The sequence below is a fragment of the Natator depressus genome, chromosome 10 (genome assembly GCF_965152275.1).
Source record: "Natator depressus isolate rNatDep1 chromosome 10, rNatDep2.hap1, whole genome shotgun sequence".
Taxonomy (NCBI): domain Eukaryota; kingdom Metazoa; phylum Chordata; order Testudines; family Cheloniidae; genus Natator; species Natator depressus.
This window is the reverse complement of record NC_134243.1, coordinates 39323278-39346653: the sequence shown is the minus strand read 5'-3', so window position 1 is coordinate 39346653 and position 23376 is coordinate 39323278. Positions and strand designations below refer to the sequence as shown.

At 49.6% G+C, this 23376-nt stretch overlaps 1 protein-coding gene across 2 annotated transcripts in view; it reads left to right on the top strand.

The window, feature by feature from the left end:
* LOC141994462 (protein PML-like) overlaps window positions 1-18541 on the top strand; it is a 37833-nt gene extending 19292 nt beyond the window's left edge. Inside the window, exons 7-9 of one of the 2 annotated variants that reach the window (XM_074964700.1) lie at window positions 849-901; window positions 16953-17100; window positions 17967-18541. In XM_074964700.1, the coding sequence (XP_074820801.1) occupies window positions 849-901; window positions 16953-17100; window positions 17967-18541 (776 nt within the window). Of the gene's footprint in view, window positions 1-848; window positions 902-3601; window positions 4370-16952; window positions 17101-17966 lie in introns of those variants that run through there. The other variant, XM_074964701.1, reaches the window with a different exon arrangement.
* The last annotated feature ends 4835 nt before the right edge of the window (window positions 18542-23376 follow it).

Here is a 23376-nt window from a genome sequence, read left to right as displayed (position 1 = left end):
GATGGAGCCTTTACAGTCATTGTAGAGCAGTTGGCTTCTCAACCTCTTTCGTGGCATGACGCCATGTTACAGCAAAAAAGTTCAGAGACCACCACCCCCCTTCCAAGAATTTTGGGACCTCTCCCATGTAGCCATAAAGAGAAGTCCCACCCACCACATCCCCAAACTGTTCATGAGCCCCTTGCTAAGGATCTGGACCACAGGTAGAGAATCCATGATCTATAGCAACATCTAGGAACCTGGATTTTCCTGGGTCCACGTACAGACAAACAGGGAACTGTTCCAAAATGAGCGACTGAAAATAAGGAGGAGTTGAAAGCGTTGACTGGGGAGGAGATGGGAAAGGCTAAGTTCAGTGTGGCTAGACAGTGATGCAGAGAGACACAACCACACAGCCTCAACACCCAGGGAAGGAAGAGAGGAAGGGCAGCAGAAGGTCTCAGGAGTGGAACTAGGAGTAAGGGAGGAAAATAAGAAAGTAAGGAATAGAAATGCCTGGCTGATTGGAGGCTATGATGCTGGAAATGATTCCCTGAAGCACTGGACTTCTTGTAGCAAATCAGGGCGGGAGGGCAGCACAGAGGTGAAAAGTATTTCAGCTGGGGTGAACAGGAAAACTGGCACATGCAGCAACGAAGGAAACTGCCCCTCTGGAAAAGCTCTCGCTGCTACACCCTAGCCAGTGGAGGGGGCTCTAATTCAACACTCATCAACCAGCCCGCTATGTGGCCCTTATATGTGTGGCTGGGGAGGGACCCACGTTGCTTTGCCAGTTTTTCCTCTGTCCTGTACCCTTTCGCGCTGTGCCTGTTCAAACTGGCACTTAACTCCCTGTCTTCTGTTTGCAGAAGACTCCAGCATCGTGATAAGCAGTTCCGAAGATACGGACGAAGACACGGTGGTGAGTGAAATAAGAGCCCAGCATCCACTGTAACTGGGATACAATATGGATTGTGCCAAAATGCTGCGAGTTGCTGCCGCTCACGCTGCCTCTTGTAAGATCAACGGCAGTGAATGCAAACACAAGCATGCTATGGTTGGAACATTCAGCCACCTGCCTTAGCATTGCAATTCTCCCCACTTGTTTCAGTGCGGATTCTGAGACCATGCATTAAAGGTCTGGCATGTCCTAAGGATCCACATTAATCTGCCAGTCACATACCTTTCCAAAGTCCTAGATGTGGGCAAGAAAACCTCTCCTTAGTTGGATGAGAGTCATCAGGCAGGTATAAGTTTAACCTTCTCCTCCAGGACTCTTTCTGAACAAGTAACCACATTATCTGTTGGCTCCTCTCCCCATAACTCGGTCAGATTCCAGCAGAAGGAATCTTCTGGGACATTTCCAAACATTCTTCCACCACCCTGACGTTTGTTCAGAAAAGAGTTCTCATCATCTGCTTGCTCGCTCTCTTCTCCTTCAGCGACTCTATGCCATTTCTCAATGCACCACAACGGGTTGAGCTCTTGCTTCTGTAATAGCAAGAATAGGTTTCTGATTGCTTAAGAGCCCTTCCAAAATGAAGCCAATTGTGGATTTTCCCCCAGCTGTTGTTCCCAGTGATCTACACCCCCTTCTCTCTTTCCCAGATAGACACATGCCTCCCCTTCACCAGTTGCATTATGTGTTTGACATATCCACTTCCTGCTCCTAGACAGTGTTGCCTAGTGGATAGGGCACGGGACTAAGACTCAGGAGACCTAGGTTCTATTCCTGGCTCTGCCACTGGCCTGTTGTGTGTTCTTGGGCAAGTCACTTCAGCTCTCTGTGCCTCAGTTTCCCCACCCGTAAAATGGGAATAACGCTACTGCCCTCCTTTGCAAAGCAGTCTACAGATGATCACGCTACCTGAGAGCTGGGTATGGTTATTCTGCAATGCCTCTCTCAGGTGACTGGTATCAGAGACTGATCTGAGTAGAAGTAGATGGCTGCTGACTGTACAGCAAGTCACAGGCAACCATGGTTGCGACTGACCCAAGCACAATGCCCTAGGCTGAGGGATATAGAAATAGATCGCTAAATGCCAGCCAAAGAAAACAAAAGCAGACAAATCTGTCCCTGCTGTAACCTCCCCTGAAGCCCAGAGAGCCACACAGGTAATATTTGGTCCAAGGTGTCATCCCGTCTCAAACATGCCCTCTTTACTGACTTCACCTCTGAGCATGGAACAAGCAATGTAAGTCCCCTCTCCGTTCCCAGCATGGGCAGCCCTCACCCCCGTGCTTTGGTGATCTCCAGCTGTTGGCATACCCCCTCTGGACCCACATCCCTTAGCCCAATTGCTGCAACTCCAACGTGGTAAGCCAAGTGGCTCCACCAGGGGCCGGATTTGCCACTGTGTCTTGTGATGTCACTCACACCTGTGCAAAGTGGGCGTGAACCAATACCATTTGGATCTGCTCCGCTCACGCTGCCTAGGTGTAATTGACTATCCAGGGTGCAGGGCAGCAGGGAACCTGGACCCACATGTATCGTGAATGCCGCTGTAACTGTCTGAGGCATTTTATCTTGCAGGGAATGTGCCAGCAAGTACTTTGAAATGGTCTCACGTCACGTGTAAATACAGCTTTGCAGCTGGCGCTGCAGAAGTGGCACTCTCAAGTCAATCTGTATGAATGTCCCCCTCTCTCAGGGAGTTCATTTCCTCCTTTGTGGGTGTTTTCTTTTCCTGGTTTGTAAGAAAATAAGTGACCAGCGCTTAATTAGAGATGGCCCCAAAAAAGTTAAGATCTGGATTCAGGTCCAAACTTTGCATCTTTCCTGAGATTTCCAAAGAAGTCTAAGGGAACTGCTAAATCTCCTAGTAAAAATCCCAGCTCTTTTGCACATTTCTATACTTAATGTTTCCAGTTTTGTCCAGTCCAGAAATTCTGCCCAGTTGGTATTTTTTCTGGAACTCAAGCACCTTCCTACATCATTCTCATTGAGATGTTCTGATATTATTCTTTATTGATGACACTAGTACAAAAATTAAATAGGAGGAAGTATGCTTTATAGAATTTTGCAGTATGATCCCGAACTAGTTTCTTCAAGCTTAACTTGGATAGCAGTACTGTGGTACACTACAGAATGAAATGTATAAAAATCATTTTTTATAATTGGTGCTGGAAGCACGTGACCTAGTTAAGATTGATTTCCAGCTTGCTCTTTCAGAGGCTCATAATTTACACAGACAAATGTAGGCTTCAATTTTATGTTTTTGTCTCAGCCAAAAGAGGAATTGTTTGAGCCACTTCATTTGAGCTGTTTGTGAGTTATTGGAGAGTGGGGGAGTGGGTGAACAATAATTCCTATTAGTCTCCATCAGAAAGTGCTCTCAGATGACTCAATATGACTAAAATGTAGAGGGTCTAATTCTTCTCTCACTTCTGTCACTTTTACATTGGTTTCAGTGCACTCACTCTTGAGTTACACCAGAGTAGGTGAGAGGAGAATTTGGCCCAGGAACGTCAAACTTGTCTTGTTTTTAGATCTCACTAAGATTTAAAACCACAGGCTATGTTTGTAGGCAGTCAGTTCATATGGTTTGAAGTTTGGAATGTTAGAAGTCAGCAGTTTTGTGTGTCGCCATTAGAACTTTCCTGTTTTTTTACTCGTTTTAAGGATGACTTTGTCAACGATGCCACCATTGTCCATGACACGCCGCACTGTCAGAGTCAAAAGACAAGTATCTCCGATTGAAGGAACTTACCCATTCTGCTCAAGAAATAGGCAGAGCTTTTAAGATCTTCAGACCAAATAGCTTCATATCAAGCAACTTACAAGATCAGTTAAGGATAACTGAATTAAGGATGTTTTATTTAAGGATATTTTAATTAATGACTCTAGGGGCTGAAGCCTGTGGAATTTATAAGCCTCACAGAGAAGAGAATTTTTAGCTTAGGCCAAAGATAAAGCAATATGGCAGATTGTCTGTTCCAAACTGAATTGGCCCAGATCAAGGGAAAAGTTAGGGTATGACTCAAGCAATTGAAATCAGTGGGAGTCTTTGCATTGCCTTCCTTGGGCTTTGGATCCACCCTTGGAGCTTTGATGCATGGAAACATTAGCGAATGAGGTTTTATGTAGTTTGTTTGTTACTGTTGGATCAGCATTAGCAATTATCTAGGGCCTATAAAAATTGGGACCATCTTTGATGCATGGGACAGGATAAGGTGTTCAGTGTGTAGAAATTTTAATAGTAGTTGTGTAGACAAAATGTCATGTAACACTTTGAAAAGGTACCACCCGCCCCCTACTTTGAAAACTATATTAAAAATCCACAGGATTCATGATATATTTAACCACATGACAAATCCTAGTGGCAGATATCCTTATAAATAAAGAAGCAGTTGAATTGATGGGGTGGGAAGGGACCTGTTTTCAGTGGAAGGGGTTGGATATAAAATTGGGATGGGACCATGGTTTTGGGGAATGTAACGTGGAGGTGCTTTTGTATGGGATAATAATACAGGAATGTAAGTCACTCTTGTTACCCTCAATAAAACTATTTCCAAACTAAAAGCAACCCACTGCCATCTTTCTTACCCGTTTTCTTTGCAATTTCTCTTTCCTTCTTCCAGTAGTGAATTGAGCCTAAATGGGAACTGGATCCAATCCAACCAAGAGACTTATGCTCATGCCATTCCTTCTTCCAATGCTGCCTCCTGCACCCCTGTCCCTCTGGTAAACCCTAACGCCTTCTGGCATTTTCTCCCACAGGCAGCATGGTCTGGAGGAACAAGCATGGAGTTTGGAGTCATAGGGGACTGGCTTCCAATCCTGGCTCTGCCACTGATTCACTGTGTGGCCTTGGGTGACTCACTTCACCTTTCATTCGTGTTTCCCCACCTGTCAAATGGGGATGATGATACAGGGCTGCTGGGAGGATTAATTAGGGTAGTGTCTGTTCAATGCTTTGAACACACCTCCCAGGCCGGGTGTCTGCGTCCATGAATCCTCCTTTCATCTGTCCTTCATCATAGCTTCAGTAGGTCAGAGTGCTTTGACTCAACATGGAAGTCATTGAGCACTGTTGCTCAGAGACCGCTCCCACCGCACTCCTGGCTAAGAACATCCAGGAGCACGTTATACTTTTCAAAGGATTCAGACACCTGACTCCCTCGGACTCCTTTGGAAATCCCAGCTACCAGGTGTAGAGTGAATTGGGACAGTTATTAATCTAGCTGCCCCCTTTGCCTTGTAAAGAGCTGCTGTCTGGCTGTATTGATGGGGGCCCCATAATGGGTATCTCCATGGGATGCCGATGTTAGCATGGAAAGGAAGAAGCAAGCAGCCTAAAGGACCAGGCACATGGGCAAAGGCTCAGGTGGCCACTACCCCGAGTCAGTTGACGCCACCAACAGCAGTGAAAGGGGTAGCAGATGTAAAAGAACAGCAGAGCAAACCCAAGCCATGCATAAGGATAAGCCTGCTCAAATAAATGGCACTCATCTCACCCTTTAAGCAGCTGGTGAAGGACTCCAACAGATGCCCTCTAGGGGAGATCTACCACCAAGGATCCTCCACAGGGAAAGTCCTGTCTCCAGCCCCATCCAGACTGAACCTAGGGACGAGGAATAGTTCTGCCTCCCATGAATAGTAACTGATGGGCAGAGACTGAGTTCAAGAGTACTCACAAGTTTAGAGTCTTCTTTGAGTGGTGGTTCCTATATGTATTCCAAATGTCGGTGTACATGCATGCCATGCGCCAGAGCTGGAAGGTTTTCCTAGCAGTGTCCATTGACCTGCACGTCATCTTGTGCTCCCAGCTGAGGCTATATTATGCTGAATGAGTCAACGCTGCGCCAGTTCCCTCTTACTGCTGCATGTATGGAGTCAGACCCCCTCCTCCTCTGGGATCTCAGTTTTTGACTAAGAGAGCACTTTCGACTGTTGTATATAGTTGTTGTTTGCTTGTATAGCATGGTAAGTACACATAGTAGTTAGTGTAGTTAATTAGAGATTGTTTACCCTGCTCATGGTACGTTTTCCCTCCCCCAGGTACTATGCCCCAAGTTCCAGGGTTTAAAAACTGTGCTTTGTGCCCCCGCTTGTTCTCGGTGAGCGACGAGCACCAGCATTACCTTTACTGACGTGGGGAGGCTCATGTCGCAACTTGTTGCAAGATCTCTTAAGTCCTTCCTGCCACGGACTTGGGAAGCACAGGAACTTCACCTAAGAAAGTTGCTTATGGAGGAGGCCATGAGACCGCAGGCACACTCTGATTCAGAGCTGTCACTGCAGCGCCCATCACCAGCGGTGAGTGCTCCTCCCAGCACTTTCCATGCCGCCGATCTGACAGTACTGTCGGTCAAGGGCGAGCCGAGACATGAGGGTACAAAGCATTCTCATGGGCATCTGAGCAAGTCCCTATTGAGGGCCACCTCCAAGCATAGCGTTCCCTTCCCAAACCAACCAGGTTGGGCGAGGAGTCATGTACCAGCACCGACGCACCAGTGCTAAGCTTCCCCGTACTGAGAGTGAAATAAAGCACAAGAAGGATCCGGTGGTACTGCTAGTCGTCCCAGCATCTGCCTGCCCTGACCGGTCTTCAGCTCGCGCACTGTCCATCCACCAACTGCCTTCGCACCTATCGGTCCAACCATCTCCATGAACACCACCTCGGTTCTCCAGTGCTTCCAGAGACATCCCCTGGACTCCTAGCTGTTTGGAGCCTCTTCTCCCCACGGAGCAACTGGAGCTGCCCTACCTGCCTTCTCCACTGCTTGCCTGCAAGCTACCCATGCCAGTGAATGAACAGGGTCCTACTGACTCCCCTTCCTCTCTATGGCCCCAGATGACCAAAGGCAATATCAGGTCCTGTTACAGCAGGTAGCTGCGGATCTGGGCGTACCGTTAGAGGAGATCCAGGATCAGCACCATCAACTGCAGGACTTCCTCCAACCACAGGGACTGTCATGGCTAGCACTGCCTATTAAAGATGCTATCCTTCAGTCCACATGGGCAGTGTGGCACACCCCGGCTTCCTGTACCCCCACACCAAAATGCGTGACGTGCTAGTACTTGGTACCAACTAAGGGGACGGACTTTCTCTTCTCCCACCCATCCCCCAGCTCTCTGGTTATGCATGCAGTGATGGAACAGGTGTGCCAGCACACACAAGTCCAGCCCTCCAGACTGGGCGGCCAAGCGCCTCGACCTTTTGGGGAAAAAGGACTACTTGGCAGCTTTGCAATGCCAAATTGCAAATTACCAGGTTCTGCTGGCTAAGTATGATTTCAACAACAATGCTGCACTAGCAAGAACCAACAGTTTAATGCCCTGGTGGAAGAGAGGTGCCTGGTGGCCAAAGTGGGCCTCCAACTGGCAGTCAATGCCACGGGCAGGTCTTTGTGCTCTCTTGCCATGGGTGTTGTCATGTGACAAGACTCCTGGCTGCAGTCCTCTGGCTTTCCTCAGGAGGTCCAAACCTCCCTTTTGACGAGGACAGGTTGTTCTCTGACAAAACAGACTAGTCCCTTCGCTCGCTGAAGTACTCTAGCAACTTTGCGCTCCATGGGGATCTATACCCCACCCCTCCAACGCAAACAGCAGCACCAACCATTCCACCCTCAGCCATGTGCACCCTACCGGCCTGGTATCAGCGGCACCCCCCTCAAATCCATTGTGACATGGGCCTTCCTTCCAGCAGACCGCTTTGCGACGTTGACAGCCATAGTTGTGGACTTACACTGCAACCCTCGCACCACAGTCTGCCATTTCCTCTCCCTCCGCTGGCACATGGCAGTCTGCACCTACGTGACACCACATGTATGTCTGCACATGCGTTGCTTCCAAATGTGACTCCTTTCCATTTACAGACCCTACAAGGGACCAGTTGGATGCCAAAATCATTTTCTCAAAGACAGTTCTGGCCTCCCTCACCTGGTGGACTGACCCTTCCAAGGTCCTGGTCTGTACCCCCTTCACCCCTTCATCCAGCACCATGGGATGATCCAAGCCACGTACATCCCAGACACCCAACATTTCCTAGCCGACATGCTCAGTGGGACTCTCTACCTCAACCATGAGTGGGAATTACACAATCCCACTCTCTGTTCCATCTTCCGCACGTGGGGCACCCCACTCTGGGACCTCTTTGCCACTCACGACAACCGCGAGTTACCCCTCTATGGTTCCAGGTGAGCCAATCGGGGACGACTCACAGGGTGATGCTCTTCTCCTACTCTGGATGGGCAATCTCTGCTATGCCTTTTCCCCCCATTCCGCTCCTCCCACAAGTCCTCCGCAAGATTCGCCGGGACCGTGCCACCATCATTCTCATGCCACCATTCTGGCCCAATCAGTTCTGATTCACAGACCTCCTCAGCCTCTCCATGCGTAAACTTACTCCACCTCCGACTGCTCCTGGACCTCCTCACACAAGATGGGGACAGAGTCCAGTTTCCCAGTCTGGGCTCTCTTCACCTCACGGCCTAGTTTTTGGATGGGGCTCAAGAGTAGACATAAGAACATAAGAACGGTCATACTGGGTCAGACCAAAGACAAGGCATGCTCCACTCTGCTGAGACACATCCTTAACCAGAGCAGGAGGGTATGCCCCTGGACCTATTCAGCCGCATAGCCAGGTGGAGGGAACAGGGGGAGCGATCCAAAAAAAAGGCACTACCCGCTGTGGCACTTTTACTCACCCAGCGGCGCTCCAGCGGCAGGCCCTCACTCGCTCCGGGTGTCTTCGGCACTGAAGGTCCCGCCGCTGAGGTGCCACCGAAGACCCGGAGCGAGTGAAGGTCCTGTCGCCGAAGACCTGGAGCGCCGCCGGGTGAGTAAAAGCGCCGCAGCAGGTGGCGCCTTTTTTTTGGATCGCTCCCCCTGTTCCCTCAACAGGAGAAAATTTAAAAGGCGCCAAGACATTGACAAGGCGCCACTTGTGCTCAGTGGGGGAGCGGCCGCTGCCCCGCTCCCCCCCTAGCTACGCTACTGGACCTACTACTAAGATAAATGTAAATGCTTCACCTCATGTCCTCCCGACCATCACCATCAGCTGAGACCAATACTCATACTTATCATCCTCAATTATCTCCTCGAACTCTAAATGTAGGGCCTTTCCCTCAGCTCTGTATGGGTCCACCTGGCCACACTTAATGCCTTTCCCCCCCTGTGGATGGCAGCTTGGTGTTCACGCACCCTACCACCATTCATTTCATAAAAGGTGTCCTCAACAGTTTCCTGACAGTACTTAAGCCCATGCCCCTGTGGACCTTGCCCTTCTTCTATCTGCCCTCACGAAGCCGCTCTTCGAGCCAATGGCGACATGTTCCCTCTCCCATGTCTCCATGAAAGCAATATTCCTAGTGGCTATTACCTCGGCTAGATGGGTCAGCGAAGTAGCAGCCATGATTGCTGATCCCCCCTTACACAGTATTTCACAAGGATATGATTTCCTGACAGCTGCATGCTAAGTTCCTCCCACAGTTGGTTTTGGAGTTCCACCTCAGTCAGTCTGTTCACCTCCTTGTCTTCCATCCCAAACCAACATACTGCCACCTGACAGAGTTATGGTGTACTCTACACAAGCACAAGCAACCACATCTGCCTACCTGATGGATGTCTCCTGGCAAGTCACATGTTGAGAAGCAACATGGTGCTCCATGCACACATTCACATCCCATTACGCCATTGCCCAAGGGGGGGCTGATGATGCGTCAGTGGGATGCGCCATACTACACACTGCACTGCCTCTTGCATCCTCACACCCCTCTCCACACTGATCACTGCTCAGTACTTACTCAGGTTTGAAATAAATATTGGGACCATCACTCAAAGAAGAGGAGACTACTTACCTGTAACTGGAGGGTCTTCAAGATGTGTGCCATCCATCCCCTCAGCTGTGGACTGCACTACTCAGCGATAAGAGTGTCACTGGAGTGGCACAATCCACACGGCCTAATATAGCCTCAGCTGGGGAGTACAAGACGACGCACAATGCACGTGCATATCAACGGACACTGCTAGGAAAGCCTTCCGGCGTATGGCGGGCATGCACACCCATGTTTGGAATATAAATAGGGACCACATATCTCAAGGAACCTCCAGTTACAGGTAAGTAAATTCCCCTTATGACTGTGTCCTGAATCTTCTGGTTTACACCAGTGTAAATCAAGAGTAACTCTACCCCTATCAGCGGGGTTACGTCAATGTAACAGTAGTGTAAGAGGAAAAGCTAAGACCTAGAATTGTTCCCTTTAGTGTGCGGGCTTGCAACAGAGTCCAGGTGTGCTGTGAATTCTCTATCTAGAGACAACTGGCCTCGCATACAGTGTGCAGTTCACAGACTACTTGGTCTCAATCTCTGTCTTGGTCATTTGGTGATTCCCTCCCCCTTAACTCCCCTGCCCAAAATTATCAAGTGTGTTGGTTTGGAAACAAGGGAACTGGACAACCAAGTCAACGCCCCAACTCGAACACGATCCAATGGCTGGAAGCTGAAGTTGTCTAAGTTCCATTTTCAAAAGTGACTTCATCACGCAGCCCAGATCCTCACAGATATTTTGGCACCTAACTCTCATTGATTTCAATGGCAGGCACCTAAATATTGTGGGGGACCTGGATTTAGGAGCCTATATCCCATTAACAATCAGTCGGGTTTAGGTTCTTAAGCCACTTTTGTAGATGAAATTTATGCTCCTGAGTCACATAGGCACTTCAGGAAATTTTACCCAAGAACTTCACAGCTTGGGGCTATCTCTGTGTGTTACTGCTCAGTAACAATGTGCAGATGTGCTTGGCTGGGCTGTAGCAGCAGTTAATAGCAAGAGAGTTTCCCTGAGTGGTTTTTCGTTCCTCAGCACACTGGGGATACTCTGGCACTGACGGGAAATGTGACTGGTAGGGGAGAGGGGCCAGCCGCTGTGTTTTTATGCAAGGCCTCCTCCATATCCTGTCCGGTAGGGAGCTGAGTTCATGCTCCCTCACTGAGCAAACAGTCTGCTCCACTAGTTGAAAAATGCCACAGCAGAAGCCACAATTTTCAGTGAGCCCTCAAATTTGGCAGGAGAATTCCAATCTCACAGAAGCCCCCCGATTCCAATTCAAATTCAGTCAGCAGCAGCCACCATGGCAGTAATGCGGAGCACATTTCAACTTCATAGCACTGCACATATAGTACCTAAGTAACCCTCCCAGCAGCCCTGAGACATAGGCACAATTATGGCCTAGGAACTAGAACCAGAGCCATAACTGGGCATTTTAGCGCCTGGGGCGAGCAAGCATATTTGTGACCCCTACCAATTTTTTCCACGCACAAGTGACAGGGGTTGTGGTGCGGGGCACACAGGGTTGTTACCCCGAAAACAGAATTTGGGTTCCCTGAGATGACTAATCTGTTCTCATTAGATATTAGGTCTCCAGGATGGCTAAGGAAAAATCTTCGAGGGCATGGATACAGCCCTCCGATAAATGAGTGACACAAGCCATGTTTTAAACAAGGTGCCCTTTATTCCTCATAACAAGCTAAAGATCACCCTTTCTTGATGTTAACACCTCTTATAGATGTTATAAACCCAATCCTTGGCACAAATCCCTTATTGATATTATAAGACACAAATCCCTTCCAACAAGTTAAAGAGCACCCCAAACCATATTGCTTTACAGTACAAAGTGATGCTAAGTGATGCACTCTGCTTTTGGTCATCAGTTGTTCACAGATCACTGATAGCAGTTTTTAAATATATTTTTAGGTCCTACATATATAAATTTCTTTTACAATTACCACACACAGATAGATCTTTATAAACTCATGCACACACATATACACTAACACTATACTATACCAGAACTAGAACTTTGTCTGACAAACTTACTCCGCTGCACTGTCTTGCACGCTCTCTCTCTGCCTCTTCTCCTGAGGTCTCTGCTTCTTATCTCTCTCTCTCTGTGCACTCCAGTGGCAAGGCAGTGCTCCCTCTGCTGCTCTCCTCATAGAATCATAGAATATCAGGGTTGGAAGGGACCTCAGGAGGTCATCTAGTCCAACCCCCTGCTCAAAGCAGGACCAATCCCTAATCAAATCATCCCAGCCAGGGCTTTGTCAAGCCTGACCTTAAAAACTTCCAAGGAAGGAGATTCTACCACCTCCCTAGGTAACGCATTCCAGTGTTTCACCACCCTCCTAGTGAAAAAGTTTTTCCTAATATCCAACCTAAACCTCCCCCACTGCAACTTGAGACCATTACTCCTTGTCCTGTCCTCTTCTACCACTGAGAATAGTCTAGAACCATCCTCTCTGGAACCACCTCTCAGGTAGTTGAAAGCAGCTATCAAATCCCCCCTCATTCTTCTCTTCCGTAGACTAAACATTCCCAGTTCCCTCAGCCTCTCCTCATAAGTCATGTGTTCCAGACCCCTAATCATTTTTGTTGCCCTTCGCTGGACTCTCTCCAATTTATCCACATCCTTCTTGTAGTGTGGGGCCCAAAACTGGACACAGTACTCCAGATGAGGCCTCACCAATGTCGAATAGAGAGGAACGATCACATCCCTCGATCTGCTCGTTATGCCCCTACTTATACATCCCAAAATGCCATTGGCCTTCTTGGCAACAAGGGCACACTGTTGACTCATATCCAGCTTCTCGTCCACTGTCACCCCTAGGTCCTTTTCCGCAGAACTGCTGCCTAACCATTTGGTCCCTAGTCTGTAGCGGTGCATTGGGTTCTTCCGTCCTAAGTGCAGGACTCTGCACTTGTCCTTATTGAACCTCATCAGGTTTCTTTTGGCCCAATCCTCCTCTCTCTGCCAGCTCTCTCAGCTATCAGCTCTCAACTCCCACCAGCTGTCAATCCAACTCAACTGACACACTGACCTTTATACCATTCTGTCAGGGAACTTTCTGTACACTTCTGCTCATATCTTCCTGTCAGATCTTTCTTGGATGCATGCCAGCTGTCAACATTCTAAACTGTCAGTTCTATTTTTAGCCTGCGATCATTATTTACCTGACAGTGGTATGATCTTCTGCTGTTTTTAGCATTGTTGTTCACCACCTTTTCCCCGCCAGTTTGGTTTTCCCACCAATTCTGTTTTTCGTGCTCTGTGACCTGCAGCTTCTAATGATGAAGTGACTCTTGCTTATTCAAAATGAAATCCAGGAATATAAAATGGAGTCTGGGAACCCCCCCAAATAAAGTGACCAGGTGTCCGCTTTTTGACCGGAATACAACGTCAAAAAAGGACCCTGGCAGCTCCGGTCATAACTGCCGACAGGGCAGTTAAAAGTCCGGTTGGCAGTGCTGCAGGGCTAAGGCAGGCTAGTCCCCACCTGTCCTGGCTCTGCGCTCCCTACCCCCACCCCGAGCACTGGTTCCGCACTCCCATTGGCCAGGAACCATGGCCCATGGGAACTCCGGGAGCGGTGCCTGTGGGCGAGAGCAGTGCGCAGAGCCACCTGCCATACCTCCGCCTAGGAGCTGGACCTGCTACTGGCTGCTTACGGGGTGCAGCATGGTCCACGGTGCCAGGACAGGGAGGAAGCCTGCCTTACCCCGCAGCTGTGCCACTGACTGGGAGCAGCTGGAGGTAACCCAGTGCCCCAACCCCCTGTCCCAGCCCTGAGCTCCCCCCAAACCCAGAGCCCCCTCCTGTACACGAAAGCCCTCCTCCCTGCCCCACCCCAGAGCCTGCACCCCCAGACGGAGCCCTCACCCCCCTGCACTCCAACCCCTGCCCCATACCAGAGCCCCCTCCCACATCCTGAACCCCTCCACCCCACCCCCCAGCCTGGAGCCCCCTCCTGCATCCCAAACCCCTCATCTCCGGCCCTACTATCAGGCATATGCTCCCGAGATTTTTGCTACCCTGCCCCCCAATGCAGACAGGCTGGGTGGCACACTAAGGAGAGTCAGGGGCTGGAGATGGCACTCTCTCCCTAACCCTGGTGCATGGGGCTGGCCCACCAAAGCCTTGCCACCCGGGGCTTTACATGTCACCTCTGTTTCTGCCCCATTTTTCCGCCTCCACCTGGGTGGCTGCCCCTTTCCCCCTGCCTTGGTTACGGCTCTGGCTAGAACGCTGGACTGGAACTTAGACTCATAGATTTGAAGGCCAGAAAGGACCATCGTGATCATTTGGATATGATATCTGGATATGAGTCAACAGTGTGCCCTTGTTGCCAAGAAGGCTAATGGCATTTTGGGCTGTATAAGTAGGAGCATTGCCAGCAGATCGAGGGACGTGATCGTTCCCCTCTATTTGGCACTGGTGAGGCCATACCTGGAGTATTGTGTCCAGTTTTGGTCCCCCCACGACAAGGAGGATGTGGAAAAATTGGAAAGACTAGATGGACTAGATGACCTCCTGAGGTCCCTTCCCTGATATTCTATGGTTCTATGATTTAGTCTGACTTCCTGCACATTGCAGGTCACAGAACCTCACCCACCCACTCCTGTAATATACCCCGAACCTCTGTCTGAGCTACTGAAGTCCTCAAATCATGATTTAAAGACTTCAAGCTACAGAGACTCTGCCATTTGCACTAGTTTAAACCTGCAAGTGACTGCATGCTGCAGAGGAAGGTCAAAAACTTCAGGGCCTCTGCCAATGTGACTTCGGGTGGGGGGAAGTCCTTCCTGATCCCATATGGCAGACAGTTGGACCCTAAGCATGTGCGTGTGGCCCACCAGCCAGACAGCTGGGAATGAATTTGCTGTAGTAACTCAGAGCTCTCCCCATCTACTGTCCCATCAGCATCCATTGGGGATATTTATTACTAGCTGTCGTTGATGGGCCACATGCCATTGTAGGCAGTCTCCTTATACCATGCCCTCCATAAACTTATCAAGCTCAGGCTTGAAACCAGTTAGGTTTTTTGCCCCCACTGCTCCCCTTGGGAGGCTGTTCCAGAACTTCACTCCTCTGATCATTAGAAACCTTGATCTAATTTCAAGCCTAAACTTCCTGATGGCCAGTTAATATCCATTTGTTTTTATGCCAACATTGGCCCTCACCTTAAATAACGCCTCTCCTTCCCTAGTATTTATCCATTTGATGTATTTATAGAGAGCATTCACATCTCCCCTTGTGAGAGCTGGGTTCTGTTTGTGGCTCTGCCATTGGCCAGTTGCATGACATTGGGCACATCACATCTCTCTGTGCCTCAGTTTCCCCTTCTGTAGAAGAGTGTTGCTGATGACACTATATAGAGAGCAGAAGATCTCAATGGTCAGTATCAGTGTCCCCATTGTACAGATGGGAGGGAAGTGGTTTGCCCAATGTCACCTTGCAGGCCCATGGCAGAACCAGGAATTGAACCCACATTTCCTGCAGCCCAATAGAGTGCAGGTGGGAAAACGGAGACACAGCAAGGAGCAGCGGTTGTATCCCAGCGTATACAAGGTACCAGTGTCAGAACCTAAATCGGAACTCGAGAGCTCTGGGTTGGACCCCTGGCCCACACCTCCGTCTAGATATGACGCAACAAGGGCTAGTTTGCTGTGGGCACTGCATGGCACAAACTCTGGGATCTTTCATATGCAGGTTACCTTCTGTGAAAAAGTGGAAGCAGAACAACTGATTTCTCATTCCAGGGGAGTGGCAGCAAGACCTAGCCTCTCAACTGCTGGGAATAGAAAGGAAAAGTCAGCACAGTGCTTTTGACCTTGGGTAACTCCATTGATTATGGACTTCCTTCTGATTTAAACGAGAGCAGAGCATACAATGTGTTCCTAGCCCTGGCATACAATGTGATCCTAGTATGCAAAGGAGAGAAAAGAATTGTTTCAAGGGGTATAAACTTGCATGAATGCAATGAAACTGAGCAGAAGATGATGTAAGCTGGACAGCAGGCAGTATTTCTGTAGTCTATTGGAAAAGGGTAGTGTCCCTTTAAATAGCTGGTGAGCCCTCCAGTGGCATTCACCATGTTCTAAAAGCCACCAGAGTCCAACCAGCCCGCCATGTGGAGTGTAGCCCTGCCTATTAGGGTATATTTAGTAACCACAATTATTTGGGACCTGACTCAGCAGGGTGGTTTTTGCAGATTGTGTTTACAAGACACAACAATTTCCTAAGCTGCAGATCTATTAAACTCTAGACTAGTCTCCCAAGCAGAATGGCAGACATACAGGCACATCTGGAATGGAAAAAGGATTGGAGACTGTCACATAGGAATCAGAGTAACAGCCGTGTTAGTCTGTATTCGCAAAAAGAAAAGGAGTACTTGTGGCACCTTAGAGACTAACCAATTTATTTGAGCATAACCAATTTATTTATTATTAACCAATGCTCAAATAAATTGGTTAGTCTCTAAGGTGCCACAAGTACTCCTTTTCTTTTTGTCACATAGGAAGCAACCCTGCATTTGTCCAAGGAGTACAGAGCCTTACAGTGCTTAGTCTGAGTGCTTCATAAATACCAAGGGGGTGAGAGAGACAGAGAGAGAGGAGAAATGATCAGAAATGTCGCAACATTCTGCCCCAAACGTTTCAAATTTTGCAGAAAACCAAGAAAAAACAATAAAGCATGGAGAAAATTTTCACAAAATCTGTGCCCCCATTTTTCAACCAACTGCAGAGTAGGTCAACATATTTCATGTCAGGTGAGATTTCAAAATTATGAGGTGCCTGTGAAAACCTGGAGAAAAAGAATATGAAAAGGAAGTGTCATCCATTCCCATCCCCTTTTTTGTTTTTCATCTGGCTCCCACAGCATTAGATATGGGCATTGAGAGATCACACAAGACCATGGAACAAGACTTTTCTATCTCCTCCTTCTCCTTTCCCTTTGGGGAGGGGAGTGGCCCCAAGCTCACACCACTGTCAAGGTGGTTACCTAGACAGGTGTTAGAGCGCAGACTTCAAACTCGGCCACTCCTCTACCCACCGGCTCGGCCACCTTTGCCCAGCCTCCTTTTCCACCTCTCAGCACATGCACAGGGCTCTCTCCTAGTGCAGGTGAACCCGGCTGATTCTTGGCACTATTGGGAGCATGGTGCATTCTCTTTGGTTTTCTGTTGCAGCTCTCCAGTATGCTAGAGGGCAGCAAGGACTCCTCCTCATACCTGCCATTCGAATGGGAAAGCAGTGTGCCAGGCTCTGGGGTCGTGGCCAGCACTGGCTTTGGGGGAAGCACGCTGGTGTTCTTCGACATGAAGGTCAACAAAGACAGTGAGTCTGCTTTGCTCATTGAGAATCTCTATTAGCAGATAACCTGCATGGTATAGGCAGGGGTTAGGAGCTTCCATAGCAGCTCCTGCTCCTGCCCGGCTATTAAGCAATCCAGAGCAGATCTTTCTCCTGGAGTTCCTACAAACTCCAAGGCCGGTTCAGGTTAGACATGTGCAGTCATACAGGGCTTCACACAAATCAGCGCCCAGCACCAAGAAAATCCTGAGGCTTTCATTCTGTGGCTAGGCCCAGGTCCACTCCCCCTTTGTTTATCCTTCTACTCATGATATTTCTATAGTGCCAATCACTATGGGGACAAGGTGCTTTACAGAGCAACCCAATGACTACTGTAATGACCCTAGCTGAGTCTTCACTGAACCTGAGCTGTATAGCTCCAAAGCACAGGTCCCTGCCATTTGCACTAAAGGACTAACTCCATTAGCAGGAGGCAGCAGCAGGGCTGATATCCTCTTATATTTGCCAGCCACTATAGGGACACAGAAGCACACTTTGCTAGTGTGTTACATCAGGTGAATAAATAATTGGAATCTAAGCCTTCTCTGATCAGGATCTTGCTTAGCTCTATGCACAAGCATTCTCATCTGCTTGGAAAGGAGACAGCAGGATGGACTAGCTGGGAACCCCCTCCCCCAACGCTGCCTTTACACTCAGGCATCACTTATAGAATGCAAAGATCTCCAGCTAGTAGGCAGGGGGTCTCTACAATACCAGAGTTTGACAAGAACTAAGAGATCACTTGGCCCGCTGACCCCTTTTTCTCAGCTCCCCATATCCCAGTTCTCTCTGCATTACCAATGCTGTATGATGTCTCAAAAGTTCCTGATTCTGCCATTTTCCTACTCCAGCACAGATGATCACTCAGCTGGCTGCAGTGAATGGAGAAAACAGCTTTAAGGCTGTGATACAAATCCCAGAGTCTGTGCTCGGTTTGATTTCCCAAGGTGTCTCCCTTGAGACAGGGCTAGAGAACTTTCTCTGCTACCTCCGCTCTGTTCCCAAGCCCATCTTAGTTGTATATAACTTCTGGACGTCGGAGCTCACTGTTCTCTTTAAAGCCTTGGATTCTTTTGCCAAGAAATGGGACTTCTGCACAACTGTCTGTGGTTACCTGGATACCCTGCCCTTGATTAAGGAAAAGATTCCCATGTTTGGTCTTTATAAAATGAAGAACCTGGTGAGAATGTACCTGCAGAAGCCGCTGAACGACAGCAGTGCTCTGGCATCGGCGAAGGCCCTAAGGGATCTGTGTAAACTTCTGGAGATCCACACAGATTTAGATCCGAGGCCTGCACTCTCTCATTGCAACCTGGAATCTTACACTTCCCTTCAGCCTTTGTTGCAGGAGAAATTGCTCACCAGGTCTGCTGCAAAGACTCTGGCAATGCGCAGTATGGTCCTCTGTGAACTGCAGGAGTCATAGCAGTAGAGAGGACTGCCAGTGACTTCAGGTCTCTCCATGATCAGCCTGAAGGTTTGAATGATAAGTTATATTATTATTCCGTGCTGCTGCTGACGGTCGACCTGCTTCTGCTGGTGCCGTCAATTGCCAGTGTATCTGTGCTTTGGATAATCGAGCTCTGTATTTCCGATGGACACTTGGGAGGAAGCTGCTAAACAGCTCTCTCTTTTCCTAGCAAGAGTGCAACAAGCTGCAGCGTGAGGCCGTTACTGAGCTACCTCTCTTTAGGTGCCTTTAGCTTGTCAGTCACCAGACTGTCCCAGTGCTCTATCTGTCATGTATGATTAAACTACTTTTAAAACTAAGAGCGTCTCTAAGGTGTTCCTGGTTGGAATCTAACCCACGTCACAACTGTAGAGAGGCCTATTTGCTACACACGCCTTTGGAATTCTGGCTTCTTGCCCTAAACATGACTCTCTGAAATTAACAAGCATCTGATAAGAGATTTACTATCCCAAGTTAGGTTTTTCTAGTGTCTATCCTGCTCCCCAAGTCAGACTCTGCTCAGTTACAGAGGTATAAATCCTGATCAGTTCCACTAAAGATCTATGCAGTTATTGAATTCCTCTGATACAACCAAGAGCAGAATGTGGGCCACACTCACTTGCTTAAAGAGGAAGGATGGTGTGTGTGGAGGCATTGCATGGGGACTCAGGAGACCAGGCTTCAGTTCCTGATTCAGCCACAGACTGTCTGTATGGCCTTTGGAAAGTCGTTTGATCTCTCAAATCCCCAGCTGTGAAATGCGGAATAATGAGCTGTCCTCTCTCTGTCGTGACTATTTAGACTGGAAGCTCTTTGGGGCAGAGGCTGTCTCAGTGTGTATGTACAGCACCCAGTATAATGGGGCCTGCGTCTCAGTTAGAGCCTCTAGGCACTACCTTAATGCAAATCATACTGCTCTCTAACAAAAAGCTACTTTCTTTTTGTGTGGGTGGTATAGTGGTGAGCATAGCTGCCTTCCAAGCCGCTGACCTGGATTCGTTTCTCAGCCAACACAATGATGGCTTTGGATGATTTAGTTGGGGATTCGGGTGATTTAGTTGGGCATTGGTCCTGCTTTGGGCAGGGGGTTGGATGAGATGACCTCCTGAGGTCCCTTCCAACCCTGATATTCTATGATTGAAAAGGACAGGAAGCTAGGCAGGATGGTCTGCAGGACTGCAGTCAGGAATCCTCTTCCTGGGAGAATATAGCACTGTAAGGAGATCACATCCAGCAGGAATCTTACAGCAGCGCAGGACAGTGAGGTACCCTGGAGGAGTGTTTTCATCCTAGCCACCATTCAGCCCCACTGGCCAGTTTGATCGCTAACAAGTTGGTCGGGAGTTTAGTGCTCCAAGGGGAATTCCAGTTGACAGCGTCACAGAGATTCCAGTCACAGTAGTTACAGACAAGAGGAAATCGCTAACCACACCAGAGTTAGCATGTGAAGAAGTCACTGTCCTGTGGCCTTAGTATCAAGGAGATCACAACCTGGCCAACTTGCTCATTGCACAAGTCTTGCTGGAGTCCAGGCCTGCCCCCTTCCTATCCCTAATGCCATTGGGGGCAGCCTATCCCGAATGGAACTATGGGGCCCAACCCTGCCCCTTCTGATGCCAATGGCCCCAGTCCTACTCCAGAACCAGCAGTCTTTGTTATTCATCAGTAGTCACTGAAGAGTCTGGACAAAGACATTTCAGATCATGGATTGTTCACCAATGCTTCATGTTGACTGGTCACTGTTAATGATTCCTGCTGTATGACTTGTCGCCTAAACCACATGCTCTCATTTGCACTCCCTGAGTAGACAACTGAAACTAGTAAAATACCAAGTAAGGAACTGCCGTCTTTCCAGCACTGTTTTTCAGACACCACAATTCATTAGAGTGGAAAGTTCAGGGCCATCAGGATTCACAAACATTTTCACAGACACCCAACAGTTTTTCACATGCTCACAGTCAACAAACCCAGCTTGGCTGTCAGGAGGGACGGGGGAGCAGGAACAGAGTGAGTTCCCTGCAGGGGAGGCAGTGGGAACCTGCTGGGGAACAGGAGCCTCTGGAGTGAGAGTGCTGGGAGGTGGTGCTCACCTAAGAGCGGACAGAAGAATCCTGCAGCAGGCCCTGAAGCAGGAAAGACTGAAGGGGGGTGGGAGCTGCAGCCCAGGCTGGGCTGAGGAACTGTTTTGGTGTTTTGCCTACATGTGAAAAAGACAGCTGAGCCTAGAAAGAGACTCTGGATGCAACTGCATAGAAAACAGATCAGGTTGTGAACATTACCTCAGCATCTGGTTTGTGTGGGTTGGATTGGCACAGGGCAAGTTACTGAGCTTCCTGGAACCATCAAGAAACATCCCGGCAGATCCGACCTTGAGATCCTTCACCACCTTGGCTTCATGGCTCTCTCACTTTAGATACCTCTGGTAGGTCTCAAACCACTTGATGCAAGGGCACTCCTCACAGTCAGAGCACCAGAACTCTCCCCCTTGCCCACAGTTGTCACAGACCAGGTCACTACCTTTGACAGTTATCTGGTAGGTGCTCAGCTTGGCCTGCAGATTGGCGAAGAGCAGGTTGTGCTGGTCTGGGATCCCACTGGCTTGTGGGATGGGAGTGTGGCAGATGGTGCACTGGCCCATGGGCTTGTTCACTTCCAGACAGTTGGTGCACAAGGTGTGAAGGCAGAACAGGAGCTTGTGATTTCTGGGTTCTTTCTGGCATCCCTGGCAGAGCAGAAAATGGAATTCTTCCTCCGTTGCCTTTGGGAACGAGAGAGAGACCATGGAACTCCCCCTCACCTGCATTTTCCAGCCAACTCTACTAATGAGCAGCTCTATGTGTAGGGTCAGCGATGCCTGGGAGGGGCAAGAAGGGTCACATGCCCCTCCCCAGATTTTGGGTGGGGGCTGGGGGGACACATTCAGCATGGAACAGCAGTGGTGAAAGGAGCAGAATGTGGGGCAGCCGGCAGTTCCTCTGGCATGGCTGTACTGCCCCCAGCCCTTCCACGCAGCTGTGTCTCCTGGCTGGGGTCTGTACAGCCCCACTAGAGGACAGGGCTGGGGGCGGGGCTGCGGGCAGTGCTGGTACAGCTGCACCGGAGGAGCTGCTGGTTTGGGGCTGCCGCTCCCAGGAGCCAGTGCCACTCACCGGCAGCTGCTCCGGTGCAGCTGTACCAGTACAGCCCCCAGTCCCATCCTCCGGTGGGGTGTACAGACCCAGCCAGGTGACACAAACTGGTATCCGGCACAACGGGAGGACAGACTCCCCCCTCCCCCAGGTAACCTGGGATGGGGAGGGCATGGGGAGAGTGCGGGGGCCCAGGGCTGGGGACAGGGTGGAATCATGAGGGGCGGTCATGTGGGGAGGTCACATGCCACCCTTTAGCTGGTGCCCGCCATTTAGTCCCTCCCATGAGTCGCCTATCCCACCAAAGTGCCCCCCAAACACGGGGAGAATAAATGGCAGTGACTTGCAGTGAGATCTATGAAGTAGGTGCTCCAGGCACCACGCGGAAGTATGATGTTGAGCTGGTAGGAAGCTCTGACTTGGCCGACCAAGGACTCAGACTGAAACAGCTCCCCAGCTGACAGCAGTTCTTCAGGGCTATGTTTCCTCCTGCTGCTGCTACTGGTGGTGGCGATGGTAGGAGCTGGTGGTTCTGCCTCATTCACTGTCACCACGCTGTCTGCTGGGGACAAAGGTGTCAAGAATGGTTTGGGGGTGCCAGGCTAATTGGAGTGAAGTTTGCGGTCAGCCCAGGAGTGGCAGGGATCCACAAGCCACTGTCCAGTAAAGCTCTGATTAGTGGTCAGAAAGGAGTCCCCTAGTCCTTCCTGTCCATCCATCCTCTATTGGCCACATGTATAGCATGCGAACCCCCATTGTATCTGGGTATTATATTAACCTGCTACAACATAAAAACAGAGAAGAGAGGTATTGTGAGTCCTCTCCTGAGAGTTGGGATGATCCAGTGGTTAGGATACTAGTCTGGGACTTTGAAGACTCAGGTTCAATCTCCTACTCTGCCAGAGGTTTCCTGTGTGACCTTGGACAAGTCCCTTAACCTGTCTGTGCCTCTGTATACTGGGTATAATAGCACTGCCCTACCTCTGAGGAGGGCTGTGAGGCTAAATACAATAGAGATTGTGAGGTGCCTGTATACTAGTGGGAGAGTCTGAGAAGTACCTAAAATAGACAGTCCTCATTTAATCTCTTCTTCCTGTCCTGGTGACCATGAAAGAGATATTTGGCAACACTCACTGCACAGCAGCATCAGAGATAACAGTTATCTCCCTCTGCTCACAGTCTCAGCTGCCACTCTGAGTTCACTGCTGGCAACAGACGAGCTGCTGCTGGGAAAGGGCAGGCATTCTCTGGGAAGAGGGAGGAGTGTTGGAGGCTGCAGAGATGCACAGGCTGCAGTCGCTCCCAGGGAGGAGGGTTTGGAGCTGGTACACCCAGGGCCAGGAGGGGAACCAGGGTGGTAGGTAGCAGTACCGGGAAAGAGCAGTGAGGGCTGGGGAGAGGACAGCCCAGAGCAGAGGGCGGGCCAGGTACCCCTACCGGCCACTGAGGGAGTGGCCCCTGCGGCAGTGAATGGGAAGACTGCCTGGGGCTGCTGAAGGACAGACTTTGATATACCCCAGAAGTGGGGAACACTGAGCGACATAGCTGGAGGGCTGACTCACAAAGAGGATGCTGTAGTTTCTGGGACGGAAAGGAGCTACGGACTGAGAGATGACATGTGCCCACAGGAAGGGACGTCGGCTTTTGAGCGCTAATTCCCAGAGTGACCAGGAAGAGGCACCA